Here is a 24,523-nt window from a genome sequence, read left to right as displayed (position 1 = left end):
ATTGTTATTCACGATTAGTGCAATAAAAATTACAAACAAGCATTGGCATAGCCAATAGGTCTCGCCTTTGGGACCTTATAAGTGTTTAGCCATGCAACAGTTGCATAACTAAATACTTAGAAGGTCCCAAAAGCGAGACCTATTGGCTATGCCAAGTGGCCGTGCGGCCGCGAAAGTGAGAGTAATCGCGGTCAAGCGCGGCGCGCGCGCCCGCACACATGCACTGTAGGTCTAGGCTGGCCTGGTAGCACTTTTTGGAGCCCTCTCAATAAGTCTCGCCAGACCAGCGCATGCGCTGGGTCAGGCGAGACCTAAAAACAAGGAGATTGGAGCCCCAACCAATGTCCATAAACACGAGCTTCCCTGTGTTCCTGTCACCGATTTTGCCACTTCTGAAGCCAGGGGTCACAAATGCAGTGCCACTGGTCACAAGGGGCAAGTCAAGGGTCGCAGATGCGACCCCTAGCTAGTCCTAAATGACGTCCATGCTCCCACGTCTCTTATCTCATCCATTAATCTCAAACATGTCACCCAACTGCTTATTACTACACAAACTGTAATACCGGGATAACTAACAAAATGTCACGTTGCTAAGAAAAGTGTGTCTGTCAGGATTGCTCTGCCTTATACACAAATAATAAATCATTATCCAGCAAGGAATGTAATTGAACTGAAGCGCAGGAAACTGAATTAATTTGCCCAGGATCACACAGAATGCCAAGAGGAGAAACTCTCATGGAATCCGCGGTGGGTCGTAGCACGTCTGCCTTTGTCCTGAGAGGCAGCACGCAGCCACCTGTCATCTGGAGGTCTGTCTGGGTGTGTGAGGCGGGACCCTCCGAGTACTGCACAATACCCCAGTGCACCGATCATCCCGCAACAAAGCAGATGCCTTATTTTTTGACACACCTATCTGTCTAAAACAATGAAATCTCAACTTCCGTCTCGCCTGCAGTTGCTTTTTTTCGTCTGCGTCTATGAATTGGTGTTTTCTCTTCTTAAAGCTCTCCGTTCTCCCTTTGTTTTATCACTTAAATCTGTACTTAGCGAGGAGTGCCAGGCAAACACATCCTGACACACGCCGGCAACAGTGCAGCCTAAGTACCTGCTACAACGAACTCAATTGTAGAGCAAGTGACACGACCACCACTGCAGTTTCAGAGGCACCAGGAAGCCACCGCAGTGAACAAGGGTAAAGAGACCTCCTTGCGCGCGAGAACAGCTTATTATTATCAATGAGGGATGCGCATCTGCCTGCGAAGGGTTAACTGCTGTGGAAAAGAAAGAACCGTTTCGATAAATCCCTCCTCTTAGCCCCCCGCCCTTCCCTCTATCTCTTTTTTGCGTCTCTGTAGTGTGCTTGCAAAGAGAGGATGCAATGTCAGGAGAGCGGGGGGACGGGAGGCGCGGAGTGGTTGCCCTTCTTCAGTGGCTGAGACGTCCCCTACCTGCTCAAGCACAGAGGCAGCGCGCGGACACATGACAGAGCCTCACCGGCGCGCGAGCGAGGCGCCAAGGCGCGAGCCTGGAAATAGCCACCTTCCCATAGAGGCACTTTGAGGAGCGCTCTTTTCTGCGCGAGGCGATGGATTTAGGAAGCCTACCACAGAAGCACAGTAGGTTACTTCTTTTATTCTTGCTTCTCGTGCAGTCTGCCTTTGTCTTTACCTCTGTTTGAAAAATGGACAGCTTTTCCCCTCCAAATATGAAGTGGTATGGAGGTCATCTGTTGTCCCCTAAACAATGCCACTTGTGCGCTATAGAAACAGAAGTGCTGTGTTGAGAAATATGTCGCAAGTAGGAAGGAGGAAGGTGTTTGTTGGATGTTACAAAGGAACCTCTTTTGGAGATAGTGGTGGGTTTGTTTAATGGCAGTGTGGTCAGTGGGTGGTCTGCTTTGCCTCCTGCAAGCTCGTCTCAGTGACCATTGTGGCGCCTAAGTTTGGACGGTCTTCGCTAAGTCTCTCCTGTTTGCTGCTGCAAACAATTACTCATTGCATTGATTAGCCTATTTGTCTCCTGAGAAAATCGCACACACAAGACTGGAGTCATGGCCACTAGTAATTGTAACTCGGCTAGTCACATTCTGACTGCTACAATGAACCCCCTGGGGCTGAGCTGGTTCCGTTTTCCTATAGGCCAATCTCTATTGTGGCTCTGTTGGTCAAGACTATGACTCCAGTGTGTAACAGGAAGGCTTGGAACAGTGCCATGGAAACTTTGTCTGTGTGGTGCAGAGAGGAACGCGTCCAGCGCACGGCAGCGCTCGCGCGGAGGCTAAGACGCGCTGCTTTCCAGGAAGACGTGGCGTTCGGTTTGTTATGAGTTCCGGACTGGCTTCGCTCCCTTCAAGCCAGCGCTTATCATACGCAGCACCGTTTGCTACCTGCAACCAGGGGTGGCCTCCGAAGGCAAAAAACGATGCAGAACATCGCCCCCAAGTGTCATACTCAATGACCGTAAAACACTATTCTTCCTTCCTCTGTCGTCAATTAAGAAAGCTTCTATTGCGTAACAGGTCGCCTCAACAATGTGCTTTTGAATACCAGTGAAAAATAAAGTCTAACAGGCGTATTGCGCTGTGTGTACGCTATTTGTAGCGCCGCGAGGTGGTCGACTCTTTGACTGTGCACGTATCCTCATTCATTCATTAAAGCACGCCGAGAAACACTCTACTCTTCTCTTCTCTTCTCTTCTCTTCTCTTCTCTTCTCTTCTCTTCTCTTCTCTTCTCTTCTCTTCTCTTCTCTTCTCTTCTCTTCTCTTCTCTTCTCTTCTCTTCTCTTCTCTTCTCTTCTCTTCTCTTCTCTTCTCTTCTCTTCTCTCTCTCTCGCAAAAGCTTACCCAGATGGGAGGCAGTTGCTGAATTAGGACTTGGTGCCTGAGGCTGTTCACGCCGCTGTCTGAGGTGCTGAAATGTTCCATTCCTGGCCAGGCTGCTGCAGTGGAACACGCTCGTGTCAGGGTCTCCTTGACAGTTCTGTGTTGGTGGTATTTGGGTGTGTCGGTGGTACTGGCCGGATCTGATAGATTTGTGTCGGCGATATTTGAAGTTGTTTGAATTTGCCATCAGTAACTTGTGGAGCGTCTGATATTACAACCCCAGTGCTCCGTGTTCAGTCCTCACAGCTTTGTTTTTTTTTTTTATTGTTGCCAGAAGTGGCATTGCGACAAAATGTTAAAAAAAAAACACCCAACCCAGATGCAGCCGACAAAGTCAAATACCGATGTCACAAATCTCTTAACACGATCCACTCATTGCTGCCACAAATTCAAAACCCACCTATAGAAAACTGTATACATGATGTAAGCAATACCCAGACAATGTCTTATTCTGCTACTGTGTACATGATGAAGCCAATACCGCTGTCAACTTGAAATACCCCAGACACCAAATTGTTTACCTGTTCCATCTAATACCACCTATAAATTAAAAGATCTCAACCACCAAACTTAGTGATGTGGCAAAAAAACGCTAACAAATTCAAATACCCCAACACAGAGCTGTTTACACGTTCCCTTGCATACTACCTGTAACTTCAAGTACCGCTGATGCAAAACATGGTACATGCTTCTGCCAATACCGCTGACAAGTTCACATTTAAATAGCGCCCACTCAAAACAGTTTACATTGCTAATTCCTGAAGGCAGCCCATGTAATATTTATCTACGGGGGTCTCTTCCAAATGCTGCACGGTGCACCAATACACGTTGTGCATGTAACAGGTACTGTGCATGCTCTTTGGCTCGGTTTCCAATGCTGTGGCAAAGTGCGCATGCGCCCTCTCCTACAGAAAGAAAATCAAACCCCACATTAGACATTGTGCCTGTTTTGCAAACCATTTCCAGCCACCCAACTTGCAGAAAGAAACTCATGCCACAGTTACCCCGAATTATCTTTGCACCTGCGTTTTCAAGCCTGACGACTGCTGGGTGCGTTAAGTTTGCAGAGCCGCGTTGTAAATGTTCATTTATTCATCCATTCATTCATTCTGTGCGCTTGCTCTGATAACGCATGCGTTTTGTGGGAAACCAGGAGTGACTTGCATTTTCAGAGCAAAGCGCTTGGATGGCACTGCGTGGGGACTTTGAGGCACCTCTGGCTGAAAACTGCGTGGTATCAGGGTCTAGGTGGAAAAGGGAGCTGTTTGTCCCTGCTTTGTCTTTGAAGGCACCCACCACACACCAGTTTCTATTTATTGGGGAGGGGTAAAATACTTGCACAACTTCAAGACGTGTGGGAAGCATCTGCTTGTGGCCTACGTATTCTTTTGGGATGTGGCACTGGAAGCACAAAGATGTGTGTGTGTGTGTGTGTGTGTAGTAGCCACTTGCAGTGCCTCTTTAGTTTTAGGTGCACCAGCTGCATGACTCCACCTTCTTCATTTAGGCATGAAGCACTTGAGCTGCCCTAAATCACTTAAAAAAAAAAAAGCAGGGTAAATGGGTATATTGGTATATTATAGGGTGAGAGGGCACTTGGGGTGCCTTTTCAGGTCTTTGTCACTGTTATCTGCCTAATTCTCGGTGGCGGCTTGTTACTCCCACACCCCTTAATCTTCACCAAATGGAGTCTTGTCCTTTATTTTTGAGGGAGAGTCGCTTAGCACATATAACCTAACTAAAGATGTCAACACTACCTTTTGCACAATTATACTGTTAAGAGCAGGCACGAAGGGGGGATTTTCATGCACAATTCTTTTTTGTTTTTTGGGTGTGTTAGACCTGAACCCTTCATTCAGGTAGTGTTTCCCCCAACTTTTTGCTTTCTCTTCCTGCGTTGGCTGATTCTCTTGTTAGGGCCTTTCAAACGTTAGGAAGTAGTGCTTACATGGGGATGCAAGTATGTGTATGGCCTGCTAATGCAGGCTAGTGTGCACGCTTGCACCAATGTTGCTCTTAAAGATGTGTCCAGCCTGCCATTGCAAGCTGGTGTGTGCTTTGCACCGATGGTGCTCATAAAGACGTGTCCAGCTTGCCATTGCAGGCTGATGCAGGCAGTTGCGCGGTTACTCAGACTTGCCTGTTTAAGCCACTAGCCAGCCTGAGATGACCTTTCACCTCTACCCGAGTACCTTGAGGACACGTCTTAAGAGGTGAAGTCAGTAGAAGGTGAAAGGCAGGGCATGTACCCATTAGCGTCCCCTGCCCAGGTAATGAGGAATACCCATACGTGTTTTCACTGCCAATGAAGTTTGCTTTTGACATTGGCTAACATGGGGAAATGATTGAACTCATTTTCAGACTTCAATAGAAGAACCTGTACTACGTCGTGCACATTGCCAGAGGACTCTGTTGTGCACAAGGAGGATTACTGCCATTGAAAGAGACCGCATGCTCCTCCAGAGTAGTGGCTGGCCTGGGCTGACTACCTGCTGCCTTGTAGCACCCTGAAGTGTGCCCTCCAAGGACTTGCCAAGCTTGCCCCATGTTCTCTTGAAGGTCTCAGGGACATCAAATGTCTACTAAGAGGGATCCACAATATTTACCTGTGACACCGTGCGTGGTGCCTTCTCAAGTGCCCACTTTGTCTACTGGATGCCAACTGGTAGTGCGGCATGGGTGTGGAACTAAGAACTGTGCCTGGATACCGGATTGCCTTGTGGGCACCCTGAAGACTGTCCCGCACCTAAGGCGTGAAGGCCCCTCATCGTGGGGAACTTGGCAGGCATATGCGTCTTGTGGGTGGTGAGCGGATGCACAGGTCGCCCGGCTCGAGCCTGGGTAGTGAGAGTGAATGACTGGGCTGGAGAAATGCCTCTGAGAACTATCAGAAGCGGGCCAAGAGACTGCGTGATGCCCCTGTGCTTAGAAGAACTGTGCTGGTGCAGGAAGACCCCTGGGGACCCCTTTGTTGTGGGTGTCTGTTGCCCTTGACCCATGTCTGCTCTGTATCCTGTGGGTGAACTTCCGGAGTGGCTGCCAAACTCCCCTTTGCTGTCTGCCTCCTAATTGACTTTGCTAGCTACCACAACCTGTTTCCTGGGACCCTGACTAAGAGTGACTTCAGCCTAGTGCCCTGGAGGGGGAGGACAGAGTCTCGACTGATGTCATTTGAACATGGCTGGGTCTCGTACTGTTAGTAATAATTCCAAAGGTGATTTGTACATCATGTTATTGTTGTGTTGATTATTACATGTGTTGAATACAAACGTTATTTACATACATCACAAGTGAAGTCTCTTTTGTGACACTCAGTGTATTTATCGTGAGTGAGTCCTGTGCCAGTGCTTTACACATTGCCTCTGTGGTAAGCCTGATTGCTCAGTGCCAAGCTACCCAGCGATGAGTGCAGGTTATACAGTGTATGTACTCACCCACCCCTGGCAGGAGTGGTAGGTTCTACCTGTCTGGGGTACTGTCTCAGCCAACCAGTAAGTGTCAGCTCCAACAAAGTGGATGACATCCCATGTCATATTCATGTTTGTTGTTGATGGCAGACACCATAATCACGGATTAAAAAATATGAGTAGATTCAGCTTTTTAAAGTAAATTGTTGCATTGTCAGTTTGGAAATATGGTCATATATTTGTTCTTGTGCACGAGTTAGAAATTCACGAGGGCATGTGATCACAGTTTGTGTTTGTTTTCTAAAAGGATTACCTATGTTCCATTCATGAATCTCAGAGTGGAGGAATATCATGCACATTTATGCACCATCTGACTTATGTTTTCCTCATGTGGCTACTTATAAAACCTGTTGGCTTTCCAAGGCTTCAGAAGTGGTCAAAAGTGCGTTGTCAGTTACCTCAGAGATGTGGGTCACGTGCACTATTAATGTAAAGAAGTCTTCTGAAAGATCAGAGATACCTGTGGCGAGTCTTCCTTCGTCTGCAACTATACAATCTAATCTAAAGCAATAGAAAAACACAAAAACACACAGGGCATGTATCTCAACCTCACTCAACACCTTTCCCTTCTGGAAGGGGATCTTGGGGGAGGATGTCACCAAATCCCTGTGTTGCATATTGTGGCGTTCGAGACTGTATGGCCGACATTGGCTTGAACTCAACCTGGACGATGCCGAGGTGGTGATCACATGGGGAAGTAATGACTTGTGGTAACATGTCTGTGGTTGCAGGGGCTTTCTAATGCGGCCACACCCTGGTGAGGTAGTGATGTACTTGGACTTCAAGGTAGATAGAGAGTTGGTCTTGAAGCCTCAGGCCTGACTTTACCGTCATTATGTCTCTGTCAAGATGGAATCCGCTGCCAGGTTATGTCCTGCCTAACTCTAGCAGAAAGGACCCCTACTGTTTCAGCTTTAGTGGGAAGCAGGCCGTGCTTAATTTGTATAAACAGTAATTGCCAGAAGCCTTCTCAGTAGGTGACTGCAGCTTGCACTATCCGTTGCCCCCTACCAGCGCTGCTACTGACAGTACCGACCGTACTCCTACAAGTGTGGCAGTTTAGACTATTCCAGGCCACCCAAAGCTATAACAATGGCTTGGGCAGCAGGTATTAGTCGTTTTTTATTGTATATTGATTTTTAAAACAACGGTTGTGTGCTCATTTCCTAAAATTAAGCCCACAGCGCCGCCATGTGGCGGACTGTCTTAAGTGCCAGCATTGATAATTAAATACCGGCGCCGAGCACTGGAAACCACCGGCTCAAATTAAGCACTGGATGCAGGGGTGATCACAGCAGGTTTCTCAATTGGGGTGTCCTCAAAGACATCTGAAGTGGATGAAGGTGGTGCAGACAGCTGATGTAATTCTCCTTACTTGTGGTCTCAACTACTAAATAGCCAATCCTATTCTACGCTCCATTCACTTGTTACCCACATCACCTTGGATCATCTTAAACCCCTGTGTGTCGTGCATCAAAGGTACCCTATGAGATAGTCCAGCGTTGTTAAGGACACGTTTGCACTCTGGAATGCTGTGACCCTTCTCTGGATCTTTTCCCCCGCAGAATGCCAGAATTTGGACTCAACATAGAGACCGGAGGGCATTTTGTTGATCTTGTCCCATATCTCCTGGACAGTCTGCCCTTCAAGCTAGGTGCAATTTCTGACTACCCGAGCTTCATACATCATGTTAAACTAGTCTCTGTACTTATGGTAAATGTAAACAATGAGAGTGCGACATTTCCCTCCCTTCCATTTAGTGCGATTAACCCCATGAAGCGTACATGCTCTGCATGGTCAAGGACATGATCACTGTTCAGTTTAGAAATCCTGCTCTACAAAGTCATACTTTATCAGCAATGTCTTGGGGTGAGGGCTTTACCACTGCTAAAAAAGCTTCATCTCTAGTGTGCACCAGATCAGTGTAGTGTGGCAATAATACAAAACTTGCATCATGTAGTTAATACAAATGGTCCGAAAACTGCAGGATTGTACCATTTGCTTACTACCGGTGCAAAACACACACACACGCACGCGCGCACACACACACACACACGAACTTCCTGTCATGTGACACAGAGCTCTCTTTTTATTACCTTATCGTAATATTATCAGAAGGAATTAACCCTCTCCCGGACAACCTTAAGGAGCGGGTGTGCTATATGTAGTATTATACCCACTACCAGGGGCCATACAGGCGGTTAAAGGCCCTCTCCCCGAGTTATCGTCAATAGTGGGATCTATGTTGCCAATGTGGAAGGTGAGAACCTCCAAATCGTTCCATGCTTGGATAGGGAAACCTACAACCCCGTGGTATTTAATTATCTCTTGAAGAAGAGCTTATGGTGACATATTAGGGTACATTTCAAGCAACCAGAGGCGCAAACTTAACAAATATATTCCCTGAGAACATTGTCAAAAACCCAGCGGGAAGAAGAGCCCCGTCGATGTCGCCGGATTTAATAAATGACATTCATTTGGTGGAGGCATTTTGCAATGGATTAATAGAGGGAATGAATAAATAAAGAAGTCTCGCAACCAGGAGTGAACATCCCCCCTCAATGTAGTTTTACATCCTTTGGAGGTTATTTACGTCCCTGCTTCATTTCTCATCATCAGTGCCTAGTAGTGATATGTCATGGGTAGGCGAAAGGAGGCGGTGGGTGGAAGGCTATTTATTTCTCCGTTGAGAATCATACAGGCATCTCTTCCAAAATGAGGACTGTTAAGGACATATTTGAGCTTCCTGAATAATGTGTGATGTGATTCATACTCCTAAGATGGGGAGACGTGGCGGGTTCCGCTTTATTCCCCTCCGATATGTCACAGCCATATGGCACGTTATACACTGGTTCCCCTTTTAGAGGGATTCGCTCTGGCCATATGGCACAGTTGATATGCTTTTTAATGCATAAGCGATGTGTCTGAGCCATAAATCACTGTGAAATGTTTTTTTTTTTCATAGCGCAGTTTTATTGTGTGTTTGACCCGGATATTCTAGACATGAACCCCATGCCTTCCGGCCTCATGCTTGGAGATGATAACCTGACCTCCCGCTCTCTAGAGAAAAGGCGGCTTAGACCTGATCTGATCACCCTGAGCAAATATATCAGAGAGACTTATCAGTAGCTGCAGGAGCAGCTTTAACACACAGAGCGCTGGTCTTTGAAATTAGAAGTCTGCGGTTCTGCCTTCGGGGGAGAAATGCTTTCCTTCGGCCAATCAACACCAAGATGTGGTGTTGACTGTCTTAAGGAGCACGCTGCCAGCGTGGACGCACATATGAAAACTCAGCTCTGATTGGTGCGTGTCTGGCCAGACCTTTATCAGCAATAGATACGGAACTGCCAGATTAGGTGTGGCTGCTGGTCTCTTCATTTATGACTTTATGAACATCTTGCTAAAATGGAAGCGCACCTGATTCTCCCCAGGTGCCGGCCCTCCTGCCAATGCTCTGCCTATGATGCTAATTGTGAAGGATGGATTGGGATGCGGCCCGAGTAATTACCAGTGGCGAGATTAATTCAGGCATTTCATCCATCTCCTTTTGTATACTTTAGAGGGTTGCACAGACGTGGGTCCTCTGCACACTGTCTCATTGGAACCACGCTGTACCCGGCTGATGATCCCAAAACTAGGGCAAATCCGGTCCTGGGTTGCTTGTGTTCCGGTTCAGGGAGGACCTGGCTTGGCAGTTTGGGTTGGACATCTCCGGTTGTAGCAGGATCAAGAGTGATTTGCATATGGCTGGGTCCAAACTGGGCCGACACTGTATGCTAAATACGAATGGATTGGGATGCGGCATGAGGAATTACCAGTGGCGGAGATCAATTCAAGCATTCCATCCATCACCTTTTTGTACACTTTAATGCTCTATCTATGTCATGCGATGCCTTTTGCTTAGTTGGTTTACTGCCACAGGCCGCATTTTCTAAATCTGATCTGTTTCATTGTAATTTAGCTTGTGGCATGAATGTTTTTAGGTAGCTTGCTGGTACTATGTAAAGCATCTGGACCTTTAAATAAACATGTAGGAGGGAAGTGTCTTGCATGTCATCATAGCTGTTTGGTCCACATTCCCATTACTAATGGCAGTAGAAGTAGCATTAATGAAAGCAGTTGTAAATGGCAAGTGAACACATTGATGCAGTCTCGATAGTGGTGAACAGCTTTGTGGCATATGGTCCAAAACTGCAATGAAACCTCAAATTGTGAAGCTTACACAAGAGGGACTGAAGATCCTCCTGAGCCCACATCACACTACATGATGATAGAGATAATTGTCGGTCTTAGAAAATGTACCTACAAAATCAAGTCATGAATCCTAAACAAATAGCAGAACACGATTACAAGTAGTCAGAGCTTCAATGGACTTCACTCTCACCCCATCAAAGCCAAATACAAACACATTTGTAAACTATTTGGCATACAAAATCAGAAACATCAGAGGACATCTCTGGCCCCTAATTAGCTAACATTGCCTCTGTCCTCCTGAAATAACACACATGAAATCTTTTTTTTTTTCAATTTCCCCTCAAATTCTGGCTGATGATTTTCAACTACTTGATCAGATCAGTGCACTACCTATGTGCCTTCAAATATAGCCAAGTTAAATGGTTAGTAAATTGGTACTAACGAAAGTGGACTCGCCTGCCTCTCAAAGTGGAAACAGTTCAGCTGTATGACCGTCCAATTCACCGCAGTAACTATATTGTGTAATCTAGCAAGCTTCAATTTGGTGCCGGTCCAGGCAACATCAGAGAAACTGCGACTGGAACAAACCAAGATTATGTGTTTGGTTTTCTGGATTAGGAAGCCACCTGCCTTCTTGCCCTTCCACACTTGTCAGCAGCTTTTGATAAAACCATCTACTACAGAGAAATTCATATGTAGTAATAATGTTGGGGCGTCTACCATGTTTCCTATGTTTGTTTTCATCCTTTATTGCTGACAAGAATTACTAGTTAAGAAAAAATTAGGGACTGACAACCCAACTTGGATGACTGGTGAAAGTTCTGCAGACTCCTTTTCTACCTTTCATAACATGTAGCATCTACATGGAGCAGCGGGGAAAATTAAAGGCGGGTTTAGGTGTTGTTTTTTACCAGCGTACGTATGATATGCTTGTTTACCAACAAGCATCAATACACCACTTCTCTCTGGTCATATCGCACCAGGATTGAATCCAGGATGGAGGAAAGCTTCCTGAAACCAAAGCCACTGGTTACAGAATTCCTTCTAATTACTCAAAATCTCCCAGTTTCCAACTACAGATATTCAGAACCATCATAAACATTTTCCCTTGCGCACACTTCAAGAGACTGTGCATTGGCGGAAATGTGGATATCCTTTGTAGGTCTCGCCTCACCCAGCGCATGCGCTGGTCTGGCGAGACTTATTGAGAGGGCTCAAAAAAGTGCTACCAGGCCAGCATAGAGCTACAGTGCATGTGCGCGGGCGCACGCGCCGCGCTTGCCCGCGATTACTTTCACTTTCGCGGCCGCACGGCCGATTTGATACTTGATCGCGATCACTTTCGCTGCCACACGGCCGCTTGGCATAGCCAATAGGTCTCGCTTTTGGGACCTTATAAGTATTTAGTTATGCAACTGTTGCATGGCTAAACACTTATAAGGTCCCAAAGGCGAGACCTATTGGCTATGCCAATGCTTGTTATGTGAAAACATTTCTCTCTATGGAAAAAAAACCTTTCCCGTCACCTCATAAAATGTGGGGGTGTACTCTATCCTTTCCAAACCTAGAAGGACGAGTGCTTCCCATTTTTACATGTGTAGGTTTACCAGCAGCTTCAGGCTTGGAAACAACCTATGAGTGCTCCTCAATGGAGCACAAACTTACACCCTTATGGAAATTCATGGCATTTCTCAAGGTCAGCTTCCACTCCACAGACTGCCTTCTATACCCAGCTTGATGCCCTACTAGTCCTACTGCAAACGATGTGTCTTGTTGCCCAGATTCTTAAATCCCATCTAGGAAAGGCAAATTGCTCCTGATGGTCTGACCTGGAACAGAGAAACTGAGTCCATAAATGAGTTTTAAGTTTATGCGAACCCTACTGGCGCGCGGCGAAGCCCCACCGAACGAGATCTATCCTTCTTATGAGCTATCAAAACAAACGAGGCATGGATGCGAGTGGAAATCCATGTAACTGGCGTAAAGATTGTATTAGCATTTATATTTGCCTACTTTCTGCTGCTTGCTGGCTGAATTATGTTTTATTTATGAATACACGTTCTGTTTATATCACTAACCAAAGTGAGGCGCAGAAAGGCTCAGTGGGGGCCGAGAGATGCTAACTGCTGGCACACTCTCATTTGCTGGATGCTGATGAAGCGGGATGCAAAGAGAACAGTTTTTGCGGCTGGCATTTCACAAATATCGCGAGATCTAGGTTAGAGGTGGGTGTAATGAGAACACGTGACCTAACAGTCTGGGGGTGCCTGTGTTCAATTAGAGGGTCTCCTAGTGGGGTCCGGGACATGTCCCCTCTCCTCCCCGCAGGTCCGTAGTAGCCTCAGCGCGTTGGCTGTTACTGTCTTCCATCGATTGGTTTCCCCTTTGAAGTCACTGCTGACTAATGCGCCTCGTGCTTGTCAGTGTCAGAGTTACTCAATACCCTCGCACACTGGAAGCATTACTAACCTGCATTTTAATAATGCATGTCCTCAGATGCAGTTCGCAGTGGAGTGAGGCCTGCCCGTTTCAAGGCAAACACCTGAGAGTCGTCACCGGAGGCGGCCGATCAGTGCAATATTCGATTCTTAATTCATTCGGTGTCACATGCTCACAGCGGGTTTGAATTGTAGAACTCAAACGTAGCATACCTGTCTACCCAGCAGTGCTTCTTTACTTTCCACCTAATCCATCCACCTATCCATCCATCTTTCCATCTATCCATCCGTATCCACCTTCCTTCCGCCCATCCACCCCCGTACATCCATCCATGAGTTCACCAATTCCATCCATCCATCCATCCATCCATCCATCCATCCATCCATCCATCCATCCATCCATCCATCCATCCATCCATCCATCCATCCATCCATCCATCCATCCATCCATCCGTCCATCCGTTCATCCATCCATCTGTCCTTCCGTCCATCCAGCCACCCATCCACCAACCTGTACATCCATCCATGAGGTCACCACTTCCATCCGTCCACCCACCCACCCACCCACCCAACCAACCAACCAACCAACCATCCATACGTCCATCCATACATTCATCCATCCATCTATTCATCCATGAATCCATCCCAACCCTACGGTTACTAAATACACTTCTTTTTTGCTAGTGACAATAGACTACTGATAGACACAAACAACTTGAAACTTGCAGTAATTTTAGCATCTTCATTTTTTTCAGCTCTAAAGACAGTGCAATATGGAAGCAAACACCAAATTAACGGCTGTTGTTCTGTCTCCAGTTCCTTGCAGACAGGAGACATTTTGCACAAAGCATATATATTTATTTGATTTTCACTGTGCTGCCCTTGTGAGGTGTTGAGCTGATATTTCACTTTTAGGATACATCACAGAGCCAAAAGGGAGATGCATAAAACAGTCCTAACACCCAGCGCCTTGAGACCCCTCCGGTTGAGTAGTCGTGCTTTACAAGCCATTGATTGATTGAACGAGGTCTAACATCTTAATTTTCTATCTATTTTTCCCAACACATTTCTGCCCTCTCCCTTAATTGTCTTCATGGTACCATTGTCCAATGAATAACCATTGCAAGCATTGACAATGCCAATAGGTCTAACTTTAGTTTTCTTCACCTTGCATTCGTACAGGCACAACTCACAAGATCTCCAACCAGCCTGCACTCACACTGGCAGTATTCGCACTATGCTCATACATAGAGACCTCCTGCACGTATACAGACCCTCCCTACACCCCCGCTCACACAAGACACTCCACTCACCTGGACTCATACCACATTCTTCACTCAAAAGATCTGTTCATGGATGCTCTTGTTAGCCTGAGGTCATACACATGGGGTACCCCTCAGAGGTGATCCTGCACAGGTGTGACCCTTATGGGATTCCCAGTACATGATCACCTTGTCAGCCGGGGACACTGCAAACGGGGTGCCCCTGATGATAGAAGGGTCTCATATGGGTGCTCCTGCTGGGCGAATGCCGCTCATGGATACTTTTATCAGTCGGGGTCCTGTACTGGGGTACCCTTACTCTGCCCCATATTCTGTGCTAGAATTTGTGCTGCTCTTTTCTGTCTAGAAAAGAAGGAGCAGAAAGTGATATGAGGATTAGGCCTGGGTGAAATTTCAATTACACCGGAGTAATTAGAGTCATATCTGTAATTCCACGTTGCTCTTTGATGCAGAATTACTGATAATTAAGGGATTTCTCCTGCTCGCTTAATTTAGGGGAAAAATCCCACCACCAGTGGCCACTCAAGCTCGCTATTTGTGTTCTGATGCATTTAGTTCTATTTCTTAGTGTGAAATTGCTTCCTTGCGTCCATTATGGATACGAGTTTGAATTTTGTGCTAAGAAAATAGCACTAAATGCCGGGAGTAAGTTGGGCGCAAATCCTATCCCAAGAGCACATTTAGCGAGCATGAGCAGCTACTTAGGTTCGCTATTCATGTTCTGTTGCATTTAGTGCTATTTCTTACTGCAAAAGGCACCGTCGTGCCCATTTTGGATGTGAGGGGGCATTTTTGCATTAATAAATAGTGCTAAACACAGAATTACTCTTATTGCTTATTTCTGCGTAATCTTGGAGAATTCTTAGGTAATTCCACGTGAATAAGCTACACAAAATTAGGCTAGTTACACCCACCCCTAGTAAGGATCCTCTGTAGAACAAGAACGCACGTCATGACTGGGCCAGGACAGGTAGAAGAAGGGACCACAGTAGCATTAGACATTAAGAGATGGTCCTGGGACAGGACAACAAGGATGGGAGAGCTGAAGGGATTCATCACAGCAGCAAAGACTGAGATGAAGGGACAGAGAATGGAGTGGATCATAAATAGGTTTGAGAGAGTTTGAAGATTACCGGGGTTCAGGGACAGAACAGGTCGGATAAAAAGAAGACTGATCAGCTGGTCATCCCTAATGACACCCCTAATCAGATATCTGGTCCTACTAGACCCACTCTACTCATTCTGTCACCTCAGTCAGCCCACTCCCTTAGCCCCAGGGCATCCATAACCTGGTCCCTCATTGTCACATGTAGCCACAGAAAATCCTGTTGTTGATTGGGCAGTAGACGAAGCGTTCATTGGACCATCAGGTCAACACCTCCCCTCGAAGGGCTTGGGTGCAGGAGAATCATGGTTGTATTGGGGACCTGTGGCCCCTTCTCTCACTTTGCATTGCAGGTACACTGAGTAGTGCGCATTCACACTACACAAGTGCACTGGCATCAAACCAACACACAGTCGGACACCATTGTGTCGCACGTGCACACCACCGGAAATCAAATATCCAAAGTACCAGTGTCGGTATGTTCAAGGCATGTGTACATGGACGTTCACATCCTTCTGTTCATGTGTAGATGCTGTGTGTGGAAGCAGCGGTTGAGATTTGTGTTAAGGGTAGAATGACTCCCATTTGAAGGTCCTCCGGTCCCTAGTGGGAAAATGGGGTCCTGCTTGTGACAAATGGTAGTCGTTACCTTTGGGCCAGGTCCCAATAAACATGGCTGCCATATTTCAATGTTATCCCTGCTTCTGGTTGTTATAGAAAGTGGTCAGCAATCCTAGGATGTATGTTTATAAAGAGGACCTCTGGCCTTCTTATGTCTTGCCGCATTATTGTGCACAGTTCTGTGTCCATTTCGGAAGCGAGGGAGCATTTTGTGCTCAGAAAATAGCACTAAATGCCACGAGTAAGTTGGGAAAAAATCCTACCCCAAGAGCACATTCAGCGAGCTCTCTTAAAGGGACAACTTCATGTCTCCATCTCACTCTCTCACTCTCTCTCTCTCTCTCATCTCTTTGTAAAGTGACAGGTCTGCCTCCAGAGGAACATCTCTCTTTCGCCTTCAATGCAAGTGTCTCAATGGCAAGGGAGTGCTCTATTTTGAATGGGAGATATCGTGTTAGGAAAGTGCTGTTCTTCTTAAAAAGGAAAGGCTCTCTGTTTAGAATGTCAGGATGCTCCAGAATGTTTTGCCATTGTATTCAAGTGCATCTCTCTTTGGGATATTTGGCTGTCGTTAAAACGTCTGGGTTCGAGGGAGTTTCTCATTTAAAAGGGATGTCTCTCTCTTTTCATCTCTCTCGCTCTCTTTTTCGCTCTGTCTTTCTCTCTGTATAACTTCAGAATGACAAGACTGTTTCCAAGAAGACCCACCTTTGTCCATAAGTTCAGGCCTCTCCATAGGAGTCGATCTCTCTTCGTGATGACGTTTTTTAGCTCAAGCAAAAAGAAATGGTCTAAGCATGTTGGTGGAATAGGTCATTTAAAAAAATGTTTTACTGCAAGCTTTTGCCACAAAAATAAAAAACATGCCACATAAATGTGGCCATCAAATGCTTGCTATACAATATACATTTTGTAAAAAGTACTTGCTGATGTGTTAGTTTTACTAGTGATATTTTAAATAACAAGCCTTTTTAGGTGTGTCACTCTTCTTCTTTTTTTTTTCTTCTTTTTCTTCTTTTTCTTCTTCTTCCACCTCCACCACCACCACCACATGAAGGAAAACTCAAATTACAGGCATCTCAAATGTTGCAATTCAACTTACACACTTTATTTCATCAACTTTAACAAGCACTTGCAAAGCCAATAGATATCTCCTATGCAAGAGCTATTGGATTTACCAATATGTTTTATTGCTCACCAGCGTGACTATTGTTCAGCATGGCTAAAAGTTAGTGAGGCAAAGGAGACTGGGGTGGGGTAGAGTGGAATGTCATAAAGCGGAGTAGAGTGGAGAGTTTTGGAGTGGCTTGAAGTGGTGTAGATTAGAGTTGAGTGGAGTGAAGTGTCATGGAGTGGCGTAGAGTGGTGTGGAGTGTCATGGAGAGAGTGGAATGCCATTGAGTTGAAGGGCGTAGATTGGAGTAGAGTGTCAGAGTGGAGTAGAGTGACATAGAGTAGAGTGGCATAGAGTGTCGTGGAGTGGTGTAGAACAGAGTGGCATGGCATAGAGGGTGTTGAGCAGAATGGAGTAGAGTGTTGTAGAGTAGAGTGGCGGAGAGTGGAGTGGCATAGAGTGGAGTAGTATAGGAGAGAGGAGTGGCATAGAGTGGAGTGGATTAGAGTGTCAGAGTGGAGTGGCATAGAGTGGAGTAGTGGAGTGGAGCTGAGTGAAGTAGTGTGTCATAGAACCGAGTGGAGTAAAGTGGCATGGAGTGCCATAGAGGGAGTAGCTTAGAGAGCCGTAGTGTGGAGTAGTGTCATAGAGTGAAATAGAGTGGAGTAGAGAGCTATAGAGTGGAGTGGCATAGATTGGAGTAGAGTTTAATGGAGTAGAGCACCAGAGTGTAGAATAGTAGAGTGGCTTATAGTGAAGTGGCGTAAAGTGTTGTGGTGCAAAGTAGATTGATATAGAGTGCAGTGGGGTAGAGTTCATTGGTTTTGAGTAAAGTGGTGTAGACTGCATTGGCTTAGAATACAGGGATATAGAGTAGAGTGGCATAGAGTAGAGTGGTGCAGAGTAGATTGCAGTGGTGTTGAGTTTGATGGCATAGAGTGGTGTAGAGTGCAGTGATTCTTTCAGGGTCGAATGAAGTGGCGTAGAGTGGAGTGGTGCAGGGTAGAGTGGAATTGTGCAGGGTATAGCCCGAGGTGTAGAGTAGAGTAGCGGAGAGTACAGTGGCAGAGTAGAGTAATGTAGAGTGCAGTGATGCAGAATAGATTAGGGTGGTGTGGAGTGAAGTAGAGTGTAGTGGCGTAGATTGCATTGGCATTGAATGGCATAGAGTTGCGTGATACAGAGTAGAGTGCAGTGGCGTAAAGTGCAGTGAGATAGAGTGCAGTGGCATAGAGTAGAGTGACATTGAGTTAAGTGGTCAAGAGTGTAGTCTTGCAGAGTAGAGTTTTTTAGAGTGCAGTGTCATAGAGCGAAGTTTCATAGAGTGTCTTGGTGTGGAGTGCAGTGGCATAGAGTACAGTGGTGTAGAGTGCAGTAGTGTAGAGTACAGTGGTGCAGAGACCAGTGCTGCAAAGTAGAGAAGTGAAGAGTAGGGTTGTGCAGAGTGCAGTGATGTAGAGCTCAATGGTGTAGAGTGGCAAAACGTGCAGAGACATAGCATGCAGTAGCATAGAGTGTTGCAGAGTACTGTACATCGGTGCAGAGTTGGTGTAGAGTGCAGTGGTGTAGAGTGCATTGGTTCTGAGTAAAGTGGTGGAGCATGCTTTGGCTTACAGCGCAGTAGCATAGAGTCGAGTGGCGCAGAGTGGAGTGGTGTAGAGTGGAGTAGAGTGGCATAGAGTAGATTGTTTCAGAGTAGAGTGAAGTGGCGTAGAGTGGAGTGGTGCAGGGTAGAGTGCAGTGGCAGAGTAGTGGTGTAGATCCGATCGGAGTAGAGTGCAGTGTAACAGAGTAGAGTGGCATTGAGGGGAGTCATGCAGAGTAGAGTGGAGTGGCCTAGACTGGAATGCTGTAGAGTGCTGTGGTGCATAGTAGAGTGGGGGTAGAGTGCTTTGGCATAGAGCAGAGTGGTGCATAGTAGAGTAGAGAGGCGTAGAGTGCAGTGTCATAGAGTACCGTGGTGCACAGTAGTTTAGTGTGACGCACAGTGGATTAGCATAGAGTGTAATTGCATAGAGTGTAGTGACATAGAGTGCAGTGACATAGAGTGCATTGGCGTAGAGTGCAGTAGAGTGGCGTATAGTAGAGTGGTGCAGAGTAAAGTGAGGTGGCAATGTGAGAGTGCAATGGTGCAGAGTAGAGTGGCACAGATTAGAGTGTCATAGAGATTAGTGGTAAAGAGTGCAGCATTGCAGAGTAGAGTTTCGTAGAGTGCAGTAATGTAGAGTAGAGTGCATTGGTGTACAGTGCAGTGGTGTAGAGTGTTGCAGAGTAGAGTATAATGGCATACAGTACAGTGGTGCAGAGTAGGCTGGCATAAAGTGCAGTAGCATAGAGTACATTGTATTTTTGTAAAGTGATGTAGAGTGCACTGGCGTAGAGTGCAGTGGCATAGAGGGCAGCAGAGTAGAATAGAGTGGCATAGAGTGGAGTGGCACAGGATAGGTTGCAGTGGCATAGAGTGGAATGGCGCAGGGTGGAAAGGAGTGGTAGAGAGCAGAGGCATAAAGTAGAGTGTCATACAGTGCAGTGTCATAGAGTTCTGTGGCAAAGAGTGGAGCAATGTAGAGTGTAGTGACCAACAGTGCAGTGGCGTAGAGTGCAGTAGGCTGGCATAGAGTAGAGTGGTGTAGAGTAGAGTCCAGTGGTGCAGAGTAAAGTGGCGTACAGTTCAGTGGTAGAGAGTGCAGAGTTAGAGTAGAGTGGAGTAGACTGAAGTGGCATAGAGTGGAGTAGTGCTGGGTAGAGTGCAGTGGTGTAGGGTGGAGTAATGCAGAGTAGAGTGTGGCAGAGTGGAGTGGGACAGAGTGTATTGGCGTAGAGTGGCGATGAGTAGAGTGTGGCAGAGCAGAGTGCAGTGGCAGAGTGCAGATGTAGAGACTGCAGTGTTGCAGAGCCGACTGTCATAGCGTTCAGTTGTGTATAGTAGAGTGCATTGCCATAGAGTGCAGTGGCTTAGAGTACAATGGTTTAAAGTGCAGTTGGCTTAGAGTGCAGTGGCGTAGAGTGTTACAGAGTAGAGTACAGTGGCATAGAGTAGGGTGGTGCTGAGTAGAGTGCCGTGGCGCAGAGTAGATTGTTTCAGAGAACAGTGGAGTGGTGCATGGTAGAGTACAGTGGCGTACAGTATAATAGTTTAGAGTGCAGTGGTGCAAAGTAGATTAGCGTGGCATAGAGTGGATTGGCATAGAGTGTACTGGTGTAGAGTGGGGTGGTACAGAGTAGAGTGCATTGGCATAGAGTAGAGTGGCATAGAGGAGAGTAGCACATAGTGGAGTAGAGTGCAGTGGCAAAGAATAGAATAGTGTGAGGTAAAGAGTAGAGTGGTGTAGAGTAGAGAGGTGTAGAGTGGAGTGGTGCAGAATACAGTGGTGCAGAGTAGAGTAGAGTGCAGTGACGCAGTGGGGAGTGGCATGGAGTGGCATAGTGCGGAGTGGTGCAGAGTAGAGTGCATTGGCATGGAGCGGTGCAGAGTAGAGTGAAATAGGGTAAAGTGGAGTATGTATGACATTGTAGTGCACTGCCATTACAGACAATACATTTTCAATTGAAATGGCCATTACATTTGCACAGACGTACAGTTTTACTGATGAAAATATACAGAGCAAAAAAGATAATGTGTGGAAGTGTCATCACCTAGTGTATTGATGCGTTTTGATTGTATTAAAACATTTGTTTCCATCACACTTCAAAATTACCAAGAAATGTTCTTCTTTTATGCTACACAAATTCTTAAATATTCTGAAATATCTTCCCAGCTCATTTACATTTGGTTGTGTGCTAGAACAAAAATTAAATCTTAAAGCCTTTAGACCGGCACACCCTCAGTCCCCAGCATGATTGTCACATAGATCCTCTCACTGGAAGACAGAGCCTGACATTTGACCTCTGTCTTTGAATGCACAGCAAATGTGACAAGACAGTAACACGATTTAAAGGCCTGTTTATAGAACTCCATTACTGGTGGAAGAATACAGTGAAAAGAATGTTGGCAAAAGAAGGGATGAACTCAAGCTGGACAGCCTAAGACGAATACAGCCAGCAAATAAAAAACGAGCAAATGTGAGTTACAAACCACAAAGACAATGGTAAGCAATGGGTGGAATGCATTCCCAGGGAAGATTTCTGAATGTCCCCAAGATGTTGTTAGCAAACCAGACAACTGTGCTGTGTGGTAAGCTTTGTCCTAAAAAAGGAGGTGGAAAATAAATCACCATCTAACTGGGTCCCCAAAGTGCAAGCAAAACATATCACAGGTATTTAAAGTACAGTTTTAAAAAAAGCACATTATGAACCACCTGTTACACTGAGGAGAATGTGAACAATGTGCACAGGCGTTGTGCAGCCACTCACACTGAACCGAACCATTGGGTGAAATGGTGTGACCCATTTCCAAGTAAACCAAGGGTCTTACATCAGTAAGCAGGTGCATCTAAAGTCCGCCTCTCAGTACAAAATAGCACACCACTGTATCCTGTTAGTTTATCGGGTAGGAAAGGCCCACATATTCACTGGCAGGAACCACAGCTTGTTTGTACTGCGACTCCTGCAGAACTTGTGCCTGGGCCCTGTCAGTAACAAGGTGGGTTTTCATGCTGAACGCAAGGCCGGGCAGGGCGAGTCTTTTTTCCCCCAGTGGAACTGATTTCTTAATCCATAGAGAGCAGGAATAAATAAATGCTTTTTTCAATTTCTTTTGAAATCTTTTTTGTTCATCAAATCTTGGAAAGCTTTTTTTTTTTTAAAGTACTTCAGAAGTGAAGCAAGCCTTCTTCGGTTTTCATGGTTGCAGTTTAACGGTGCAGCATAATTATGAGGCAGAGGAAGAGATGGGGGAGCGCCCCTCCCCCTAGCTGCCTCTTGGTTCCTTTGAAAATCGAAGAGTAGATGAAGCAAGGCTCGAAGAGGAGGTCTGTCTTGGGCTGATAAAAAAATCCATACCCTTAAAAAGCTTTTGATAAAGCCTGTAGGCGGAGTGGCCTGTGTAGGCAAAGCAAGAGTTTGTATTATATTGTAATTGTATTTGTATAGCGCTTACTGCCCTTGATGACACACACACATGGGGGTGAATGTTTGATTTGTTCTGCATTCCATCCATCATTTGTGTGTCTTTTGCTTTCTCGCCATAAGTGCGCCGATTACTCCCAGACGTGGACCCCTTGCTCACTGTGACACTGGATTCAAGCTATCCTGGCTGATGAGGGGTAAAACCCCGAACCCTGTTCCAAGATGCTTGTTCCTGGTCCAGGGATGACCTGCCTTGGCAGTTTGGGCCGGACTGTTCCCATGAGGAGCAGGGTCAAGACTGATTTGCGTATGGCTGCGTCTAAACTGGGGTGGCATGGTGAGCATAAGAGCGATGTATGTAACCAAGACCTATTAACTGGGGGTAAACGTTTGATTTGTTCCACATTCCGTCTATCATTTCTGTGTCATTTACTACCCTTCAGGAGGAATTGTTGCACTTTACAGTGAGTAGTACAACACTCTGGAGTCCAAGATTAGTGGTTAATGGGTATTGGTGTTAAAAGGATTAGTCATGGGTTCTCAAAGGAACCACTCCATGTGTTTACTCCAGTTTCTTGTGGTGGATGAAACTAACTGGAGTGAGTATTTGGTGTGATCATTAGCGGTGGCTATATGAGTTCATGCCAAAGATTGGTGGGATTAATAGGCTGGAGGAGAATAGGTATTGTCATGTTACGGGCAGATGGTTTTAAAGTAGGAGAGGTTGTCATCTATGAAATAAGTTGTGGGTAATTTTCAGAAATACAATAAGAGATATTAAGGCAGCCATGAGTGGCAACAGGCCATTTATTGACAAGGCAAATGAGTTGTGGGCAGGGACATATGTTCAGTGCACATGTAGTTGACTCTGCTTCAGCCGAACTGTCCGTTGTTACGCAAAGTATATTGGCAAATCACTGAGTGCAAGAATTACTATATTATGGAGAGTAGTACAAATCTACACTATTCTCATGCTTATATAGGGCTTTTGGATATTGAATGACATCTCATCAAGGACAAGGGATTTTCTAAGTAATCATTATTGTATGAGCAGTCTAGCTAAAACATCCAGCCGTGATTTGTTGCTTGTGAATGCTTTCAAAGAGTGCCTATTGTTTTCTGAAGTTCTCTGGATCGATAACAGATCTATCCAGCATTTCTTGCTGGCTTGTACTACAAAACTCTGAGATGTATGTCATGCATTTAAACATGCATTCTTTCGCCCCCTTCGGAGATAGTACTTTGCAGCAAAAAGTAAGCAATACTGGGTTCAAAGATAGTAGCATCCCCATAAAAAAATATTTGTTATGGAGTGTCCTTACAATTTTTCGCTACCCACAGGAAGGAGGTATTTGCAATTGAAAAGGTCTGGCATGCCAGGCGGGAGCTATCATGAGTTTTTATCTGCAACTTCCTGCCTCTAAGGCAGGACTTCCTGTCCTCACGTTGGTGAATGACTGCAAATTGACTTACGTTCACTCCATCACGACTGAAATATTTAAAGGGGCCAGAAACCTAACAACTGTTCTCATGGTTGATCATCACATTACCTCTTTCCTCAGACCAGCAAGATTGGTCTGATGAAGGATGGACCATCAGTGAGTTTGGAGTCTTGTGGAAATGTCCCCATGAGCATCATATAATTGATGTTGGCTGAGATCTGGACATGTGCAATTTCTTTGTTTGTGGAAGCAATGACACTGTTACTTTCTTGACGATTTCTGTACTTTTTCGATATCCTTCCGTAAGCGCTGGGGTCAGCAGCCTTGATTCCATCTCTGCAGCTTCGTCTAAAGCACCTCAATTTAGAGCGCTTGGTGCATGGCCTTCTGACCACTAGGATGTGGTCCAGGTCTTCCACTGGAGGGAAGGTGGTATGGTAATGGGAGCAGGGTTAGTTCTTCCTCTTACTCTGGCACGACTGTAACCCTCTGTGGCAATTGATGTAGGAAAGGTTCAGCGTCTGGCCCAAGCTCAACATCAGAACTGCTGACAGGCTAGGCATGGCGCCTTCATGCAGGTTTAGGCACCATGTTGACTTTAGTTGTATGAACTTGTATGAGGTCTTCCATCCTATGCTGGCAGGATCCATCAATTATTATTTTATTACTAGGATTTGTAGGGCGCGATCGAATCATCCCCAAGGGGATCTCTCGGCGCATTGGTGGCAGACAAAGCAGATCGAAGATTGCTGGTTAGTGACAGAACAACCAGGTTTTAAGAAGTTTCTTAAACTGCCTGAGATTGGAACGGACACATATGTTATCTGGCAGTCTGTTCCAGCGGAAAGGGGCGAGATATGAGAAGGAGCGGCCACCCATTCTAACTCTACTGATTCTCAGGGAGCAGAGCAGCTGTCGGTCGCTCGATCTCAGTTGGTGGAGCGGGCGTATATGGTTTTAGCTCCTTCAT

At 46.0% G+C, this 24,523-nt stretch overlaps 1 protein-coding gene across 4 annotated transcripts in view; it reads left to right on the top strand.

Moving 5' to 3' along the window:
* PLCH2 (phospholipase C eta 2) overlaps positions 1-24,523 on the top strand; it is a 1,499,317-nt gene that overhangs the window by 354,928 nt on the left and 1,119,866 nt on the right. Inside the window, exon 1 of one of the 4 annotated variants that reach the window (XM_085609273.1) lies at positions 1,411-1,616. The exons of the other annotated variants lie outside the window; for them this stretch is intronic. Coding sequence (XP_085465399.1) covers positions 1,586-1,616 — 31 coding nt within the window. The 5' untranslated portion in view covers positions 1,411-1,585. Of the gene's footprint in view, positions 1-1,410; positions 1,617-24,523 lie in introns of those variants that run through there. 4 annotated transcript variants of the gene reach the window in all.

The sequence above is a fragment of the Triturus cristatus genome, chromosome 1_2, assembly GCF_964204655.1.
Source record: "Triturus cristatus chromosome 1_2, aTriCri1.1, whole genome shotgun sequence".
Classification (NCBI taxonomy): Eukaryota; Metazoa; Chordata; class Amphibia; order Caudata; family Salamandridae; genus Triturus; species Triturus cristatus.
Note: the sequence above shows the minus strand (reverse complement) of the source record. Positions and strands in the feature narration are given on the sequence as shown.